Source organism: Pituophis catenifer, unplaced genomic scaffold (assembly GCF_029215685.1).
Source record: "Pituophis catenifer annectens isolate HBS135680 unplaced genomic scaffold, rPitCat1.0.hap2 SCAF_6, whole genome shotgun sequence".
Lineage (NCBI taxonomy): Eukaryota > Metazoa > Chordata > Lepidosauria > Squamata > Colubridae > Pituophis > Pituophis catenifer.
This window is the reverse complement of record NW_027256886.1, coordinates 93161693-93178183: the sequence shown is the minus strand read 5'-3', so window position 1 is coordinate 93178183 and position 16491 is coordinate 93161693. Positions and strand designations below refer to the sequence as shown.

Here is a 16491-nt window from a genome sequence, read left to right as displayed (position 1 = left end):
CCCTCCCTCCCTTCCCTTCCCTTTCCTTCCTTCCTTCCCCTGACAGCATGGACTTAAAAGTGGATGATCACAAAGGCTGTTCCATTTGGAGATTCCCACAAATCAAATGAAGACATTTCACCTATTCTGTATCCCAGCAATGATAACTATCCCAAACTTTCTCAGTTCAGGTTCCATAATTTTTTCCGTATTTTTTTTCATAACAGCTCTAGACCAAAACTACCTTGAGTTAGTACTTTAAAATATCCCACAGCACCCTTGTGAGTTTGAGAACTGTGGAACCATCACATGAAATTGGCAGCAAAGCCTATATACTGTAAATATTAATGGAAGGAATAAGAATTCAGCATTATGTTGAGTGCTATGTTGAAATTTGTGTATAGTCATGGGAAAGTGGAAAAGGAAACAAACTAAATGCCTTGTTTCCTCATTATAAGTACAACATTTTGAACTACACTTCCCTCTTCAAAACTGTCCCTAATATGTAATAAATCTTCAAACACAAAACAAATTGCCGTCTATTTTGACCATATCACTGAAATCAAGCTTGAAAAATTGCTCAGTGCTTGATTCACTGAAGCCATAATTCATTTTTGTTGTATCTGTATGACTAAATGGATGAGGAAGAGGAAGAATAATTCTGATTAGCCATATTGGCAGTAACTTGCACATTCATCATAAACCGCAAAAAGTTTAGTATACTGTATATACTCCCCCATCTCATCTGGATCCACCAGAAACCTTTGGACATCTACCAATTAGATGGATGAAGAGGAATGTCTGCAAGCAAACGCTTGACTTGTAGTTCTCCTATACTTGTTTTCAATGTATCTTCAATGACATTGCTGGAAGCTTATTTAACTGAGATTAGAATGAACATTGGTTATTGATAGCACCCACCAACTCAGACTTGAAACTTTTCCTCTATATGAAGGATACTTCTGCACCAACCAAATATATTTTAGAATGGATCAAGGATCGGTCCTATCATTCAAAACTTTGTTGACAGTACCCATTGTTAAATCACAGCAAGGAAACTTGGCCACCCCACATTTATTACCAGCCTGGTGTTAACATTTCAGGGGTACCCACCCCATTAAACTTTCAGAAGAGCTGTGAGCATGAGAGAATAGCAAATACAAGAGAAAAATAAGTAGAAAGGTTCTCCCCTGACTCCATTCCCAAGAAGTGTTAGTTGTCCCCGCTTCCAAAACAAGAAATCAAAATAAACATTAGGAGGGGAAAAAAAGTACCATTTGTTAAAATCCAAAGACATTTTTCCTGCCTTTGGTCCCAATAAAGGTTGTCTTTGTCACTTGAGAAGATTCACAAGTTCTTCTGCCTTTTTTTTTTTATTCATAGAGAACAAAATTTACAAAGTCTTTCGTACATTTTTTCTTTCTTTTTTTCTTTCTTTTTTTTTTGCATTTTTGTTTGTTTGTTTTTTACTGACTTTGAAAATTGGGAATATTCAAAATACACTTTTTTTTAACCCCACTTCATTCTTTCATTATTTACAGATATGTACAAGAAAAATGTAAGAGTCTTTTTTTTTTTTTTTAATTTCCCCCAGTTGTATTAAAAATCTCTGCTGGTCAATGACTCCCTTTATATGGATGTTCCGTGGGATGGTTCCAGGCCCTCTGGAATAATCCCGCCTGGCACAGACTGGAATGACATGGGAATGGGGGTCTTCACAGGGCTTTGGCGAAATAGTCCTCCATTCGGCGATCTGTGTTTACACTGTATTGAGGGTATTGTGGCAGTGCTGCTCAGTGGCAGCTGCAGGTTGCTCCCAGAGGCACCGGAGAGTGTCCTGCTTCCCCCGTGTCCTGTCTGTTCAGGTAAAAAAGATGTGACAGAAAGTTGTGTGTTCTGATATTCACGGACAGGCTCCAGGGCCTGGCTGGATGACATGCCACCAATCTCCAAGGCTGAGATTTCGATGGAGGCGGGGGACAGTTGCTTGTGAGCTAAGTCTTCATCAATTAAACTGTTCATACGCCGATGGACTTGCTCTAGGTTGACTTCTTTATCCTGCAAGAAAGGGGGAATGAGTAGATTAATCCCTTCCAAAAGCGGTTGATGGATTCCTCACAGATGTAGAGGAGATTAAATGGGTATCTGATTCCCATTTAATTTACTCTTCTATCTGAAGTTCTACGTACTTGTGGGTTCTGGGTCTGGAGCAATATCTCTCAACCTCAGCAACTTTAAGATAGGGGGTTTTCAACTCCCACAATTCCCTAGCTGGTTGTGGTCCACACCCATTGTAAAGTATTGAAATTGATGAATACTGCTCCAGACAACAGGACAGTTTGGGTTGCCTTTTGTTTTTGTTACCTACTAGAAGTACAAAGATACAGTCATGCATTGAATGAATTAGTTTTGGTAAATCACAGATTGAAACTTGACTTCTCGATGGAGGGGTAAGTGTGTGTGAGAGAAGATCGTTTAATCAGCTTGAGTCATCTTTTGTTCTAGAGTCCCAATTCACCATTGTTCATTGATGCAGGGCAGGGGTGGGTTCTAAATTTTTTTACTACTGGTTCTGTGGGCGTGGCTTATTTTGTGGGCATGGTTTGATGGCCATGTGACAAACAATTCTTTAGGATTTAGCAGAGGTATTGGTCTACCAGGCTTTGAACTGCTTGCAAAGCCGTATCAGTCTACCCATTTGTTTTTGGAGCATTCCGGTCTACCTATTTGTTTTTGAAGTGCACTGGTCTACCACCACACTGCCTTTTACCACTGATCAGCTGTAGGACGGCCCTTTGAAGCACCACGGCAAGAGTTTAAACAGTTTTTTACTGCTCTGCCATCACTGAGAGCATCGGAAACCGCTTTCAAGCAGCTTGGCCTCAATTGCCAATCTACCACCACCGAACGGTTTACAAGGAGCGGATCGGTTCTAGCCGATCAATTGAGAGGCTTCTTGGCTTCTCAATTTAAAGCTAAGGTGTCTTGTTTTTTTTCTCTTCTTTGTCAAGTGGGCCCTGATTTTTTTCCTTCTAGTCAATCAGCTGGGAGTCAGGAGACAGCAAATAGATTGAGGGTGGGGCCAGGCAGAGGTGGTATTTACCGGTTCTCCGAACTACTCAAAATTTCCACTACCGGTTCACAAGAACCAGGGAGAACTGGTAGCAACCCACCACAGATTCAGGGGCTAAAATTTAATTTAATTTAATTTAATTAGTTCAATTTATATGCCACCCCTCTCTGAAGACTCAGGGCAGCTAAATCCAGAATCTAGGCCCAATCAATTTTGTTTTCTTCCTCCAGTCTCCAGGTATAACATTCAAGTAAAGCCTAAGTCCTCAAAAAATTGGATCTTCCATTGTGTACATGAATTATTATGAGCCCTGCATATAAGGCAGCTAGGAGAGAGTGGCTGGATAATGACAATGAGACCATCATAATTTTAACGGAAGATCAGCAAAAAGCAATAATTTAGAGATAGGGTGACCTATTACAAACAACTTTTGTCTGCATATGTGTGTTGGAGAGTTATAGAAAGGAACTGATTTATATTTAATACAATGGGTGAGAAAGACCTCTATAAAGTTTTTATATAATAGATCCATAAAGGTAGATATATATCTCATATATTTTATATGATATATAAGATATGTATTACCCATATTCACTTTGAATTAAAAATATGCAGTATAAAACTCAGCAGTCAAGACTCTGCCTGTATATATCATCTCGCTATAATAACTAATTTATGCCCTGAGTTATAATTCTCCTTCTCAGCACATATTCAAACTATCTTTCCTTATTTTTCACCTCATTGTGTCTCTGTATTTTGCTCAATTTATCTGTATTAATTCATCAACTATTTGAGGATAATGATAAGAAATCTATCTCACCCAACCAAGTAACATTGAAACCCTGGAAAGAAAGTGTACAATTCTTGTTTGGTTATTAATTGTACAACAATGTGATCTCCCCTCTTCCCTCAAATTTGCTATTTCTTTACCCTTTTCCAAAACATGAAGCAGTTCTAAGCAACTATGTGAAAGCTTTTTTCACCCCTTTTTAAACTTAATAATTATGGAGGCCTTTTGGACAGATTCTTCTTGACAACTGTAGATTGTAAGCCAATTATATCTATCTGCAACAAACCTATTAAGAGTTGAAAGACAGAGACATAGATGTCAACATCTCCACTAAGATTATTTTTTTTTTAAAAAAATAGCTATTTGATTAGAAGTGTGAAGCTTCAAGATTATCAAGGCAATATGGGAAGAAGGTCTTCTGTGGCTGATCTCTGCACCATTACATCTGACAAATTACTGCTTTCTATGTCATCCACCAGAAGCCCTATTGGGAAAAGGTATTTAACGTACTAGTATGGGAAATGGAGGACAGCTTGCAATGTCATCATTTGGAATGATAAGTCTTTCTTTCATTTGCTCTAATGTGGCACTGAATATCAGTGTACAAATCATGGCATTAGCACCAAGGCCATAATTTTCATTGGCAATTATATATACCAGTTAACCCTATACAATGCACCAGTGGTGAAATCCTCCACAGGTTGCTATCAGTTTGCTGCCCATGCATGCGTGGTGTGTGCCAGATACACGCTGCGTGCATGCACATGTGCAGTGCATGCTAGATGCACGCTGTGCATGCATGCACAGTGCACACCAAATGTGTGCTTTACGCTGAAAAAAGAGCCGTTTGAAGGTAAGTAGAACAGCGAGGAGCGAACAGCTGTGCCGCGCGATTTAGATTCGCTAGAAAGCTGGATTTCCTGCTTTCTAGCGAATATAAATTGCACGGCACAGCTGATCATCGGAAATACCGCTTCGGACGAACTGGTAGCTTTTTTTTTACTACTGGTTCACCGAACCGGTAGATTTTTATCACTACTGGATTGCCTGAACTGGTGCGAACCGGTAGGATTTCACCACTGCAATGCACCCTTTGTGAGGCTCTTAGGAGCATGTCTGAATATTTGGCTTTTAAAGGGAGGAAAAAAAGATCTGCCCTCTAAACTTTTGTTTTTAGTGCCAAAATGGCTCTCCCCCCCAAAAAAATAAGATAATTTAATCACATCAGGACTATTATATTATAAATTGGTTCTTGCCAGATGCAAAATTCAGAAGAGCATCAATGCACCATCACTGTATGGGGATAGGATGCCTATAAATAAAAATGCCATTTTTCCCATTCAGAATATAAATACAGTACTTTTATTTTACCTATTCTCTCTTTCTCCCTGCTTCATTCTTAGTAACTACTAACTCTGCTTTCTATCCAAGCTTATTAGAAGTTTAGCATTATCACCATTTCAACAAAATCTCTTCAAGAATGTAAGACAGATGGAATACATGAAGAAAGAGTTGCAGAATTTCAAGATCCAAAATACAGTAATATCCTATCAACTCCAAAGCTACCCTGCTTTACTGAACAGGTAAAAGAATGTTATAATTCAATTAAGGGAAAATAAATTTCCACTTTGCAAAGCAATGAAATTATATATTGGGATATCCATATCGCTATCTCTATCTTTCTGTAGGAAAATAAAATGATACTTTTTAATTTGAAGAAATAGATAATGTTAATCAGAAAAATCCAGTGATGGCTTGGATTCAGTAGATTCTAATCAAATCTAGGGTAGTTACTTTTCCTGTATCCCTTTCAAGGCATACAACTATCCTTGCAATACAATTTCTTAGTCTCCAAAAGTTGCTTTTAAAAATTGAAAAATTCCCTCTACAACTTTTGAACAAAATGAGATGAGAAGAGAATGATAGAGAAGTAAATACTATGAATTTGCATGAATAGAAACATTTTTGCTTTAAAAAAAAACTGTCATGGGAAAAATTCAAATATAGGCAATGAAGGGAAAGTTAACAAAAAATGATAGAAGAGATGTAATTATAAAGCCAAAAAAATTGAAATTAAGATAGAATAGAAAATCATGGCTGCTCGAATACCATTTTAGATTGAATTGAAAATGGAAACAACAAGGTAGTGGAAAAGGAGACAGAAGTAGAGAGAGGGAAGGAGGGAAGTAGGGAGGTAAGGAGAGAGAAGAACAGAAGAGAGGGAAAAGGAGAGGAAGAAAAGGAAGGGGAAAGAAGAGTAAGAGAGTGGGTTAGAAAGGGAGGAAGAAGAGAGGAGTGGGGAAAGGGGAGAGGAAATAGAAAAGGGAAGGAGAGGAAGAATGAGGAAAGTAGAAAGAGATAGAAGAAGGAAGAGAAGGGAAGAGGAAGAGGAAAGGTTGTGGTAAAATAAAGGACAGGAAATGGTAAAAGAGCAGTCCCGAACAATTAACAAATGAAAGTAAAAGGTAAGATGAATGAATAATGATTAATGATGGATAAGAGACTGTACATTTAAATATGTTGATGAAAAAAACTTTTTAATAATAATAAAAAAACAGTTTTATGTGTTTGCCATGATGAGTTTTCATCAAGTAGAATTTACCCCAAGGAGAAAACTTAACAGATCTGGGCACAGAACATAATACGCCTTAAAGAGTTGTGTGACTTAAACACAATCACACAGAGACTGATTCAAAGGAAAATGTTATGAAATCCATGGTCCAACTATTCAGCGGATGGTTCTAGATAGAAGTATTCTTAAAGATTGAGTTCCCCCAAGCATGATTGGTTGAATTAAACTATTTGGGGGTTTATAAATCCTCCCATTCCCCACCATCCAGTCAGAGCTGAAGAAGCTTCTTGGATGAGAAGCGAAACGTCTTCAAAGAAAGTCCAGTTGCCTCTTGAAAACAAAGCACCTGTGGGATATTTGGGGATTCGCATAACACCCTGAACTGTAAATGTTCACATGGGTTAGATTCATGCAACACATTAGACAGAGATGTGGTGGGACATTATCAATATGTTGTATGAAGTTAGCCAAATGCATCCAGGCCACTGAGTGGTCCCTGGATGAGAATGGCCGTGAAGTCTGTTTGCATCAACTATTCATGATTCTTTCTGCATCCAGAGGACTTGTGATGATGCACATTACTGCACAAAGTGCTGTGTTAAACCACGGTTCTGAAACTTGATTTAAGTGACATTAATGAGTTCAGTTCCTGGAAAGATTTAAAATAAGAAGCTCAGAATAATTTAGCATTATAAAATATTCTGTTATGCTACTGAAAAAAGGAAAACCCCTCTAAGTACTGATACTGATCCTCGCAATGAGGGTCTAACTAACCTAAAGTCATTGTAAATGCATTGTAAGCCGCCCTGAGTCTTCGGAGAAGGGTGGCATATAAATTGAACTAATAAATAATAAATAAATAAATAAATAAATAAGTCAACTGAGTTGAGCACAGGCTGACATTACAAGCTTAATTTTTCAGGAACTGGGATCATTAATCAGCATCGTGAGAAAAGCTAACTTCCCATGCCTGGCGAGGTATTAAAATGGTCAGAAATCAATGGCCTCGTAATGTTTAATGAAGCATTGAGGGCTATCGGAGATCAGACTTGGACTTACAGAACTTGCTACAATTTAATCATAACTGATGTGCTGCCTAGAACTCATGAGAGATGTAGAAAAATCTCAGTTCGGTTCCCCATAATCTGACATAGGGGCCATACTGTAGCTGCGGATGTTTTGATTTGTTATTTGGAAGCTAGTCCAATGGCAACATTTCAGGGGGGGTAGGTGGAGTCTTTCTGTGTGATTTTCACAAAGAATTAAGCTGTTGCTTTGTGAAAGTGATAGTTTGGCAACTGATATAAATATACAACAGCCATGTGTATTTCTCTATAAATAATCTAATTATAGAAATATTTAGCAATATGTTTATTGGTGGGATTGTTATTATGATGTTATTTATGGGTTCTGTGGCTTATTTAGGGTATATATATATATATATATAAAATCTCAATATATAATAAGATATATATATATAACATGATAGATAGATAGATAGATAGATAGATAGATAGATAGATAGATAGATAGATAGAAACTATTCTAAAAATACGAATTCCAGGTATACTTGTAAAGAAAGAAACAGACATTCTGCGAACTCCGGAACTAAAATAATTAAAATTTTATTCTACTAAGCTTTCGTCAGCCATCTGCTGACATCGTCAGAGTATTAAACTACCATTACAGATATCTCTGCCTTTATTATTTATTTATTTATTTATTTATTTATTTAGAGTGTGTGTGTGTGTGTGATTGTTTAGTATGTATGTCTTTTATATTTTAATTCTGTATCCAGTTTTTTTTGTTAAACTAAAACAAGAGAGTGCTTTGTTTTATAATTGTATCTATATTGAAGAGAGTTGCAAGTACCTTTTTTAATGTTGTTTTAAGGGCTTCTTTTGTGCCACTTTTAAACTTGTAATTTTATATCTATCTCTTTGAAAAGAAGGGAGGGAGAGAGAAAGAGAGAGAGAGAGAGAGAGAGAGAGAAAGAAAGAGAGAGAGAAAGAAAGAAAGAAAGAAAGAAAGAAAGAAAGAAAGAAAGAAAGAAAGAAAGAAAGAAAGAAAGAGGAAGGAAGGGGAAGGAAGAAAGGAAGGAACTGGAAACTCTGGGACTTTCCACTCCATTTTAAATTGCGAACAATTTCCCAAACAATGGTGTGCAATTGCTATACAGGGTGGCTAGCAACTTTCATCTACAAAGATAAGACACACTTGTGCACTCTAAGGAACGTGGAAGCTTTTTCAAACCTCTGCCAAGGTTATGTGACATGCAAGGTCTTAACTGCTCCCACTTGCTTTTAAAATGTAAATGTCTCACGTGTCCTTTGTGGACTTCTAAAGAACATGGCCCTCTGAAGGTCAGCCCACATCTAAAATGGATGGCCTAGAAGTGACTCATTTAGCAATTCTGCATCCACTGCCTTTGTCACTACCAATTTGTTTTTACATTTGCAATGCTGTAATTCCAGTTCTTGTCAACATCTGACAGAGGAAAAAAAGGGCTTTGCTATAATAATCAACCCACTGATGGGATGAAACAGAAATAATGTGTATATTTATTTGCCATTTTTAGAGTCCCCACTACCCGCTATTAAGCCAGCTAGATAGGGTGGTTAAGCAATTGGTTTTTAATGTACATTAATTTACATCCTCATTAGTCAAGGTTTCAATACTGAGTAAGGTATAATCATAATGCATATAGGAATGGGAAAAATAAAACTCAATTATGCTCATTAATTTAGATCTGGCAACCGACTTAGTCAAACACCACTTGATGCTACATAAAATACACGTTGCTGACTGCATTTCAAATACAGTTTGTAGGGTTTGGTTCAGTTTTTATTTTATATGTTGCAACAAAAAATTGACTTCAAAGTCTACCTTAATCTCTCTTTTCCATACAGCTACTTGGAGAAGATCAAGAAGTTATATGAAGTCCCTGCTGATCAAAATTATATGAAATATTTTGCTTTGAAATTTGCAATCCCTTTATTGACTTGCATATGTATTTCTTTGATATTCCTCTTTTTTGGGATATGCAACCGTTTAAAATAATAAAACACTGTGATGTTTTTGAAGCCTGAGATTGCTAAGCAAGCTGAGAGAAAGCAACAGGCGGAAAAGGATTTACCCTCTACAATTTAATTACGCCATTATAAAGGATCAACCAGTGTCTCTTTATTACTGCAGCTACTACGTCTAGCATCTTGCAAGCCCTTACTGCAAATTTAATGCACTGATATGTGTATGGGAATGTGCAATTTATGGACAGCCCCTCAAAGACAGAAACGTATATTAGAAATATTGTTGTATTGTTGTACATGACGTTCTCCTTCATAAAAAACGGGAAAAGGTATGCAGCTGGGTGGCACTTTGTTCCCTGCACCAATATTTTTAGGACATTGTATTTCATGGAAGTGGCATTCTTTTATTCTTTCCCTTTTACTACTTTTACTAGCATCTGATCTCTGGTTTGCTCTTTCGCTGCAGACAGTCTGCTGGGTGTCACCATGTATAGCAAGAAACATCCAGAAAGCATTTTGCTTCAGTAGTGGGATTCAAATCCCGGCGCTACAGGTTCGCTATTGGGAGCGCGCGGGTGCACATGCGCGCTTTGCAAGCGTGCAACACTTCTGCACATATGCAGAAGTTTCTGCACATGCGCAGAGCATTTTTGATGATGTCTGGATGGGTGGGCGGAACCTCCTGCTACCACCGCTACCAGTTCGCCCAAACTGGGGTGAACCGGTAGCAACCCATCCCTGTTTTGCTTCATGGAAAAGAGCTTTGTGGCCTTTTTTTCCCCCTGGGGTGATCCTATCACTAAACCCATCACCTTTTGGAAAAGCTAGTCATTATTAAACTGTGGGCAAGGAAGAACTCTAAAGTTACCATATGATTACATCTTTGAACCGCACTCTTCATGACAGAATGAAATAGTTAAGAAGGCAGCTCAATTGGTCCTTTCTGTTGGTTGATACCAAGGAAGCTTGATGTGCACTCAACATATAGCTAGTTTAAATATCTGTGTGAAACGAGTCCTATACTGAGATGTTCCCAATCCAGAAAAGAAATGTATCTTTCTCAGTGAATCAACATTCATATCAAATTTTAAAAAAGGAAAAGGAAGAGCTTTCTGTTAACTTCAATTTCTAAGTTTCTGAACAAGAGCAGATTAAAGCATCGCTCGGCTGTAATGATCGTTATCATGTGTCTTCCTTGGCTTTGTTTATCAGAAATAATATTTTTTTTTCCTGATATCTGCCTTGAATGTAGCAGCATGTTATATATATTTAAACAGACATAAAGATATGAAAACATGATGTGCATCACACACACACATGTATATTAGAGTAGGAATTAGTATTTGCTCAAGGATGCCGAAATCTTGCGTGATTTATGCATTTTCTTTATATACTGTACAGTATTCATTCAGGGCTCTGTGGAGGATAGTGAAACATAGCTTCTGGGTACCTAAATCATGTTTGGACTGGGATACTAGTTCTTCAGTTAAAAAGGTGGGGGAGGGCCTTCAGGTTTCATATATTTAAGGCAAGATTCGTGAGTGATGGCAGAGCACAGGTTCTGTATGCAGAAAAATGAAGGTTTAATTTCTGGAAGGAATGTTCAGGAGCTCATGGGAATGAGATGCCGGAGATACCACAAACTGAATTGAAGAGCTTTTCCTACCCTTGAACCCTCCAGAGGTACCACAACTGCTTGTATGCTGGCTGAGAAGTCTAAGGCTTCCCTGGCTGAAATTTCTGGAGGACACCAAGTTGAGGAAAGCTGTAGTAGATCATGGAATGATGAATCAATGGTCTGGTTGAAAACAATGAGAGAAGCACAAAAGGAAGATAAATAATGATGTTATCCTTGGGAATGCCAGATCATAATGATCTGTTTTGATTGGCATGCCCAGATCTCCAAGAAAGATCTGCTTGAAAATGGCAGAGTTGAATGCTGAGGACATCTCTTTTCCACAATGGTAGGTGAGCATTCACTGCAGGCATGGAAATGGCAGACAGGGGTGGATCCTGGAATGATTGCAAGCATCGGATTAGATCACATGTGATCACAGAAATGCTCACCATGGTCCTGAGACCCAGCCTCACCTCACGGGCAATCTCCATGGGGGGTGGGGAGAAAGAAGGGGGAAGGAAGAAAGGGTCAGATAGTGTGGCTTTCTCATTTTTTCCCCCCTCTTGCACTTCAGCCAGTATCTATCTCTACCTGTATAGATTTTGGTAAAACGTTAAGTTTTGGAATCCTCTTTATGTATTATTGTAATGTACCCAAATGTTACAATGAAGGGGAAAATCCCACAATACAACCATCCGACTTTTCTTTCACAACAAACAGACAACAGAACTGGAAAAGAAATGGTCATAAAAATGTAGAGGGAAAGTAGGTAAATTAAAAAAAAAATTAAGAGATGGCAAAAAGTAATTATTGACTCCTTCTCCCACTATCTTTGTAACTATAGCCAGCCCCACTGAGTTTAGCTTGATACCTACAGAATAATATGTCCAAGAACACTCCATACAACGTGAAGTTGCAACTTTTGCTGTTTTAATTTTAGCTTTATTTCACTAATCTATTGACAACCGAACCTAAAGGTCTCAGCTTTGCTGGTTCTACTTGCATTCATGGACCAATGGAACCATGTATTCCACATGCACATCTGTGCATGCATGTACACACACACACACAATTTGTTTTTCACAATAAAACATTGTGGAACTAGATGCTAAAAGCTTATATGACTTGTCTGCAAACATGGCCCTGACTACTCCGTTGTTTTAATGGACGGGGGGGTGGAAGGCTGCACAGATGTTGATGACAAATATAGCATTATAAGCTGATACATCAGATGAAGATGCCTTTGACAGTTGAGCTGTTACATGGCAGGCAAGCCATTTGCTGCAGTGCTCCTGGCACCGTGACAAATAAACATGAGCCTTGATGGGTCCTGCGTATTCCTCAACTGGGAAGTAGCAGCTGTTCTAACTCTCTGGAAGGAAACATCAGTTCTTAATAAAAGATGGTTTAGATGCCTTCACATCTAGGAGCCAACCAGAGAGATGATGCACACAGTTGTTCCATGTGTGTGTGTGTGTGTGTGTGTGTGTGTGTGTGTGTGTGTGTGTGTGTATAAGATGCTTTCATGACAGGTTGATCATCACTGCTTGAAATGTTTGCAAGGGAATCTTTGGATGGTAGAAAATTTCATTTGCGTTCTATCAAATGCTTGCAAGCTATTCATTCGGTGTATTAAAAAAAAGGAACCCCCTTTTTAAGAAACATATCAGAAAGGAGAAAGGGAGATGGTTCAACCTGTCAATATGTCGGAATTAATTATTGTGGTATTAATGGAGGGAATGAACAATCATACCTCGGCCCACATAGTGGACAAGAGAATCGTACAGTGTCAAAAGCACATTCTCTGTACCTGTGTCCGTCCCCCACCCTAATGGTATTTTCCTCCAAACTGCACTGCAAGAAGAACTCGTAGAACTATCCTTGATCTCCACATCCTCCTTTGCGGTTGCCTCCCTCCCTTCACTTGATCATCTATGAATCGTAGAGTACGCATATTGTAATTCCTTCACCTCTGTGTGGGGTAGGAACAACCTGAAATGCTTGTGTGAGTCATTTTCCTTCCTTGGTGGTTACCTTTCAATAATTGAAACAGAATTGTTGTGGGCAGTAAATCCTCTTTTTTTTTCCATTCCAGAGCAGAGAGACTGTTACAGTAGTGGCCAAAATTGTGGAAACTTTTTGGGAAAAGTGTATTTTTGAGGTTTGATGGCTAATAACACCACTTTTTTTTTTTTTTTGAGTTTCAAGATAATCCTATTCCACTGCTGGAATGGCCTAGGAATAGCCCAGACCTTAACCCAATGGAAAATCTATGAAGCTGACTAAAGAAACTGCTTAGTCAGAAGAAACACAGCAATAAAACCCAGTTAATAGAAGCAATCATTCAATCTTGGTTTCACATTGTAACAGCTGCAGAACTCAAAGACATGGTTCTCCATGGGAAGACTTTGTAAGGCTGTAATTCATGCTAAAGGTTACCCAGATAAGTATTAACTGACATGGGGATAATTTTTGTGTATCTCGTTTTTTCTATGTGTTTAACTTTTCTTCTTTAGACTGCTATTCTAATAGCAAATCCTTCATAAAAGTTATTGCATTACATTTTTGATTAAATTATCTTTCCATTGATATATAATTTTATGATACTACTCCCCCCCCAAAAAAGAGGTGTTATTAGCTGGTTTTAGAAAATACACTTTTCTCAAAAGGTTTCCACAATTTTGGCCACTACTGTATGCAGTGGGTCAAAGTAAAGTTTTGCACAAACCTCACTGCTTATCTAAGTCTCCACAATCTCCAACACATGGAGTGTCTTCATTGGGAAGTCATTAGCTATACATGGCCGTACATTGAGCTGTATATGCTTGTAGATGTAGCATGCTTGGCAAGTACAAAAGAGTCAGCATGTGGCTATTTCCTTCCCCTGAACCCTGGAAGCAACTCTTCAGAATCCATGACACTACTGGGCAGCATTATTACATTTGCTACATTAACAGATTGGATGCAGGTCCTAGCTAAAGCGGAAGATCTTAGGCCAGTGATGGCTAACCTATTTGGCACCGAGTGCTGAAACTGGAGTGCACATGTGCGTGCCGGAGCGCTGGAACCCGGAAGAGAGCAGCTGACTGGTGTGTATGCTCTCGACAGCCACCTGCTCTCCGGGTTCTGTCATGTGCATGCACCGGACACCTGGTCCAGTGTGCATGTGCACCGGCCAGCTGCTCTCTTCTGGGTTCTGGTGCACATATGCGCACTGGCCAGCATGCCAAGTCCTGGAAAAGCAGCTGGCGATGGCGTGCATGCCATAGGTTCACCATCACGGTCTTAGGCTAATTGTCCTGGGGCCGGAAAAGGGAGCACTTTTCTGAACATTTTTCCCCGGTGCTTTGTCATAGACACATGCATGCAAGAGGAAAAGGGTTTCTGCATGTCCTGGTTTGGGTACAGAACCCTAACCTGGACTATTGACCACTTGGTTTAAGAAAAATGAGGGTTTCACATGGAATTCCTTTTTTTTTTTTTTTTTGGAAAATAAAACCCAGATAAAGTTGTTTCTGTACTTCTAAAGCTCTTGGACTTTCATGCTCAAGGAAGGGGCCAAAGGCAGGGCAGCTGAGCTACTCTCTTACCCCTAAAGATGGTCTCTCCATGGCAAGGCTGAGGCACAATGGTGAGGCAATGCGGGAATGTTTGTGGTGCTGTTGCCTCCCAGGTTGTATCTGCTCTATAAATAAATACAGGACTTTAGTTGTCAGAGCTGACATTTTGGCACCTTCCATAAAGACATAAACATATGGGATTTCAAAGGGGGGGAAAAAGAAGAAAACAGGCATTATTTAATAATTTTTTAAAAACCAACAAGACCACCCTGTATTTCAGAGGTCTTCAAACTTGGCAGCTTTAAGACTTGTGGACTTCAACTCCTGGAATTCTGGGAGTTGAAGTCCACAAGTCTTAAAGCTGCCACGTTTGAAGACCTCTGCTGTATTTCAATGTCTTCATCTCCACCAGAATCCACTGAGCGCACCTAACACTTTCATGCCTCCATTTAGACCTCTTTTCTCTTTCTCCCCCTTGGTCCATGTTTTATACTCCCTCCCCATAGTTGTGATAGAATAAAAGTTATGGACCTCCTTCGGTGTTTCTTGATGACAACGGTTGCTGCTCCACCACAACTCGAGGGCGGCCACCAGGCAGGCCAGGAGTAGGCCGATGGCTAAAATGCAGAAGACCCCTGCAAAGCTGTGCAACTTCAAGGCTTTCCCATCCGTCTGGGCGTTGGTGTGGCTATTCAGGTCACAGCGTCCCATCCGTGGCCACCATTTCTCCTTGAAGACATCCAAGTACCCGGCTTCTTGTAGTTCTAGAATCCTATAAAAGTTAGATCAGAAGAAACCAGAAGCTGAGAATGCCTACACAAAGCAAGGTGGAACAGAAAAAGTAGGAATTGAAAGTTGGCATGAATTGTAAACTGTTTTTTCTTTGCATGGTTAATGTAAGATAAAATTAGTACTAACACCATCAAAGTTGGAGAGTTGGATGGAGGCCTCTTAATATTGGGTTGGATTAAAAAAATATGTTACCATAACTGATGCTGGTAGAAGCGCTATTGACAAGCAGGTGGCTCTGGAGAACCATGTGGTCAAGAGACAATCCTTTTGACTTTCACTCTTGAAACCTATTCATGACCTCTGCCCATTTCAGAAGCAAATCCCACAAATGGATGTGCAAATTCTACTGGTTCTTAGAACTTCTGGCAGTACACAATGACACAGCTATAATCATAAATATCAACAAAGCAAGGAATGTCCCTCCTCTAAGCAGGAGTTCCTGTTTATATGCAATTATTTTTAATTTTAATTTGCTAGAGCAATGATTAGAAATCCTGGTTTTCTCTGAACACATGATGCAGGTTGATACCCCATTCTTTGGTTGTGTATGAAGGAACCCAGTTTCCTTACGAGGAACAGGAGAACAGCTCTGGGGTGCTGTCTTTGTTGTCAGGGTGATGCAGGATCACCCATAAGTATAGCAAGATTACCAACAGCTCTGCAAGATGTGGGGACATATTCTGAGATTTTCATAGAATTGTGTGTCATGTTATTTATGGATATAATGACTCATTTTACTTTTGTGAGTCATGGTGTTTGCATAGGCGGAGTGGTGCTGAAGCAAACATTGCATTTAACAATCCACTATACCACTGACCAAGAGTAGACCATATATAACCACTAATGGTGCATGGCTATTATTCTTAGACATGTACCACTGAGCTCCCAGTTGTAGTATTACAGGAGCAACAAAGGATACAACTTAGCTATAGAGATGTGCTGCTTATAAATGACTGTAAATATTTTGGCTTTGCATGTCTGTCACTGTAAAATACAACCCAAAACTTGGTATTTGCAGAAAACTATTTAGGTAGAGCAGATAAGGTTTTTGTGCATCCTGTAAAATACTTTGATTTGT

At 39.0% G+C, this 16491-nt stretch overlaps 1 protein-coding gene across 2 annotated transcripts in view; it reads right to left on the bottom strand.

The window, feature by feature from the left end:
• Positions 1 to 1608: 1608 nt before the first annotated feature.
• GRID1 (glutamate ionotropic receptor delta type subunit 1) overlaps positions 1609 to 16491 on the bottom strand; it is an 802371-nt gene continuing 787488 nt past the window's right edge. The window contains exons 15-16 of one of the 2 annotated variants that reach the window (XM_070945420.1): positions 15153 to 15393; positions 1609 to 2037 (exon numbers count right to left, since the gene is read on the bottom strand). In XM_070945420.1, the coding sequence (XP_070801521.1) occupies positions 1609 to 2037; positions 15153 to 15393 (670 nt within the window). Of the gene's footprint in view, positions 2038 to 14653; positions 14747 to 15152; positions 15394 to 16491 lie in introns of those variants that run through there. The other variant, XM_070945421.1, reaches the window with a different exon arrangement.